The sequence below is a fragment of the Cariama cristata genome, unplaced genomic scaffold, assembly GCF_000690535.1.
Source record: "Cariama cristata isolate BGI_N322 unplaced genomic scaffold, ASM69053v1 scaffold16681, whole genome shotgun sequence".
Classification (NCBI taxonomy): Eukaryota; Metazoa; Chordata; class Aves; order Cariamiformes; family Cariamidae; genus Cariama; species Cariama cristata.
This window is the reverse complement of record NW_009597663.1, coordinates 420-3,421: the sequence shown is the minus strand read 5'-3', so window position 1 is coordinate 3,421 and position 3,002 is coordinate 420. Positions and strand designations below refer to the sequence as shown.

Genomic DNA, 3,002 nt, shown 5'->3' with positions numbered 1-3,002 from the left:
GCACGTAACCCCACGTCCCTGCAAAGGAAGGGGGAGGCTGGCTGCATCTCCACCTGCCCCGGGACGGGGTTCCTACAGGACCGCCGTGTCCCTGCGGGAGGAAGGGCGTCGGGAGCGGTGTGCTGGCCGTGCTCGTGTGCCTGGGACGGGGTCTCATCTGGGTCCTGGTAGCTTTACAGAGAGGTCTCTTTGGGGAGCATCTTCCCGGCATCTCGCCGTTGCCATCCCAGCCAGGAGGTGCGGTGTCTCAGCACAGCAGGGGATTGCTTCCCGCTGGCCGAAGCCCCGCAAAAGCCGATAGCTCTGGCGGGGGATCTACCTGCGGCTGTGTTGTTTCAGGGCAGCTCCCTGGTGCTCCTGGCCACGTCTGCATGTTTGTGCTCCGCAGGACTACGCACTGAGAGCAAGCTGTTTACGTGCATCAGGCCCCATGATAGGCTTCTCCGTACCTCAGGACTTTATTCAAAACATCGTGTACTTGATGACGGGAGGTTTTGCTTGATAGGAATGTAGCCTTTACCCTCAGTCTTAAGAGCTTGCAGCGCAGATGGACTTTGCCAGGCAGAACACTCGTGTACTCCTACAGCCAGATTGTAGGAGGGCAGGGAGAAGTCATCTGATAAAAGCGAACGTCCTGGCCAACTCTTCCAGCAAGATTGTGTTGCTTACAATTGCCAGGGGGCCCTGCTAGAACATCCCGCCTTGGAGGCTGGGGAGATGCTTCTCCCTCCGCTCTTGTGTAACGGCGTGGGCAATGGAGGGAGGAGGGTGGAGGGCAAGCGTGGGCTCGAGGGGAAGGCAGCGGTGCTGGGAGGCAGTCGGAAAGGCTCTGGTTCCCGTGCTGTGGTGCTCCTGCCCCTGTCCCTCCCCTTTTAGGCTGCTCTTGTAGACCTGATGGGGGGCAGCTAGCATGGAGAGCTGTTGGGCCCTTTGGGATCTCAGTGCTGGAGGGAGAAACCTGCCTGGGTGCCATCTTGGGGGGGAGGCCTGGTGCTGCATCGCTTCAGCAAGAGCAGCCGGGGGTCCCTGTCCACCCGGCCGGCAGCACCCTGGGCTGCCAGCGATGCGGGTTTGTTCATGCCGTCGCATCTCGGACCCGCGGTTCTGCGGTGGTGCGCGTCGCCGAGAGCTGCGGGTTCCTTGTACTAATCTGTCGGTTTTCTGCCTTGTCTGATTTTTCAAGAGTCCATCGTAGGAAACTGTATGGACAGGAGTTCCCCGGGCCAAGCGATGCAGGTGCCTGACCACAATGGACTGGGCTATCCTGCACGACCCGCCTCCAGCGAGCACCCGCGGCCCCGGACCCTGCAGAGACATCACACCATTCAGAACAGCGATGATGCCTACGTAGGTTTGCAGAAACCCGTGCCCGGCAGGGCTTAAGGCAGCGCGGAGTTTCCTTGACGCGTGTGGGGGTTATGTATGAGGTGGCATAGGGGAAAGGCGGCACCCTGCTCCGCGGGGCTGCTGGGCGTGAAGGGCCGTGGGGACGCCTCAGTACGTCCCGTTTGCTTAATGCTGAAAACAACTTAGCAGAGAGCAATACGGAAGGGCCTCTCCTTCGCTCACGCTTTGTCCCGGGGCTGGCTGCTGTAGCCACGGCATCTCTTCTTTTTCCTCCGAGGCCCTTCTGATGAGACGGTCCGGGCTGCCCCAGGCCTGGCTCTGGCCGCAGAGGGCTTTTCAGGCACACGGAGCCCGGCTTTCGGTTCTGCAGTGCTGCTAAAGGAGTTGGCCACAGCAGCCCAGCCTTGACCGAGAACAGAGGGCGGCTGCTCCGCTTCCCCTGTGTTTTGGGCCACTGGGAACCGTCCTGCCCAAACCTTGATGCGTTCTCTGCTACAGCTCCCTTCTGCTACGAATGAGAAGGGCTCTCCCGTAGTTAGTTCGGCGTGGGTCTGGAAGGGACTTGAACTGCCCAGTCCGTTCGTGTGCTGAGGGGACATCAGCTGCACTTAAGCTGTGCCTGATGTTCGGTTTTTGCTTGTACGCGGAAACCCTGGCTGGAGGCTTTCCGCAGCAGCCTGTCGGAGCTGGGGGAGCAGCAGGGTGCCTTGGCCCGAGCCCCCTTTGACTTGTGTGCTGCTGTCTCCGCAGGTGCAGTTAGATAACTTGCCTGGAATGAGTTTAATGGCAGGAAAAGCACTAAGTTCTGCTCGGATGTCCGATGCCGTCCTCAGCCAGTCGTCGCTGATGGCCAGCCAGCAGCTGCGCGACAGGGAGAGTGAAGGTAAGGACCCGGCCGAGCTGCAGAGACGCGGCAGGGAGGGCAAGGGGTGCCGTGCGGGGTCTGGGCCAGGGACTGAGAGGACCAGCTCGCAGTCTGCGTTGCAAAGCCACCTCTCCTCCGAGTGAGCAGTGCCTGCAGGGAGCGAGGGCTGCGGGGCAGCACGTGCTGAAGGGCGGTTCCTCGGGTGCTGCCGTTGGTTGGAGCCTGGGCTGGCGGGAGCAGTGTCCTAGGCTTCCCGGAGAAACGCCGGGCGGCTTTGCCTGTGATGCGACCCTTCAGGCCATGGCAGCCTGCTGGCCTGATCCCCATGTCGGAGCCGTAGCTCCTTCACACTCCTTGTGCAAGCTCTGATGCTGTTCTTTGACCTTACAGAATGCGGCGAGAGTTTGGAAGGTCAAGAGCATCCCAACCTAGGTGATGGCAACCAGCATCTAAACACCTCCTGTTACCCATCGACATGTATTACAGACGTCCTACTGAGCTACAAGCACCCGGAGGTGCCCTTTGGGATGGAGCAGGCAGGGGTGTAACTGGGAGGGAGTGAGTATCCAAGCGTCCTCCTCCTTCCCACTGCACACCACAGGTTGCCTTGGTGGCGGACCCCAAGGCCTGTTGGCCCGACTCGTGCCTGTCTCCTTCACCGCCCCTCGCTCCAAGGCCGGCGCGAGGCTGGGGAAGAGACCGTCAGCTCTGGGCTTCTGCACTGCTGCCTGCCTGCTGTCCCCCTCTGTTCATCAGGGGGTGGGGGGTCCCCCTCCTTCCCGGCCTTGGC

The 3,002-nt window shown here is 61.3% G+C and overlaps 1 protein-coding gene across 1 annotated transcript in view; it reads left to right on the top strand.

Annotated features, from left to right (window-relative positions):
- The first annotated feature begins 1,221 nt into the window (after positions 1–1,221).
- Positions 1,222–3,002, top strand: part of LOC104168413 (serine/threonine-protein kinase SIK3-like) — a 2,196-nt gene continuing 415 nt past the window's right edge. Inside the window, exons 1-3 of the mRNA XM_009708996.1 lie at positions 1,222–1,347; positions 2,098–2,230; positions 2,603–2,770. Of these exons, the coding sequence (XP_009707298.1) occupies positions 1,231–1,347; positions 2,098–2,230; positions 2,603–2,760 (408 nt within the window). The 5' untranslated portion in view covers positions 1,222–1,230 and the 3' untranslated portion in view covers positions 2,761–2,770. The remainder of the gene's footprint in view (positions 1,348–2,097; positions 2,231–2,602; positions 2,771–3,002) is intronic.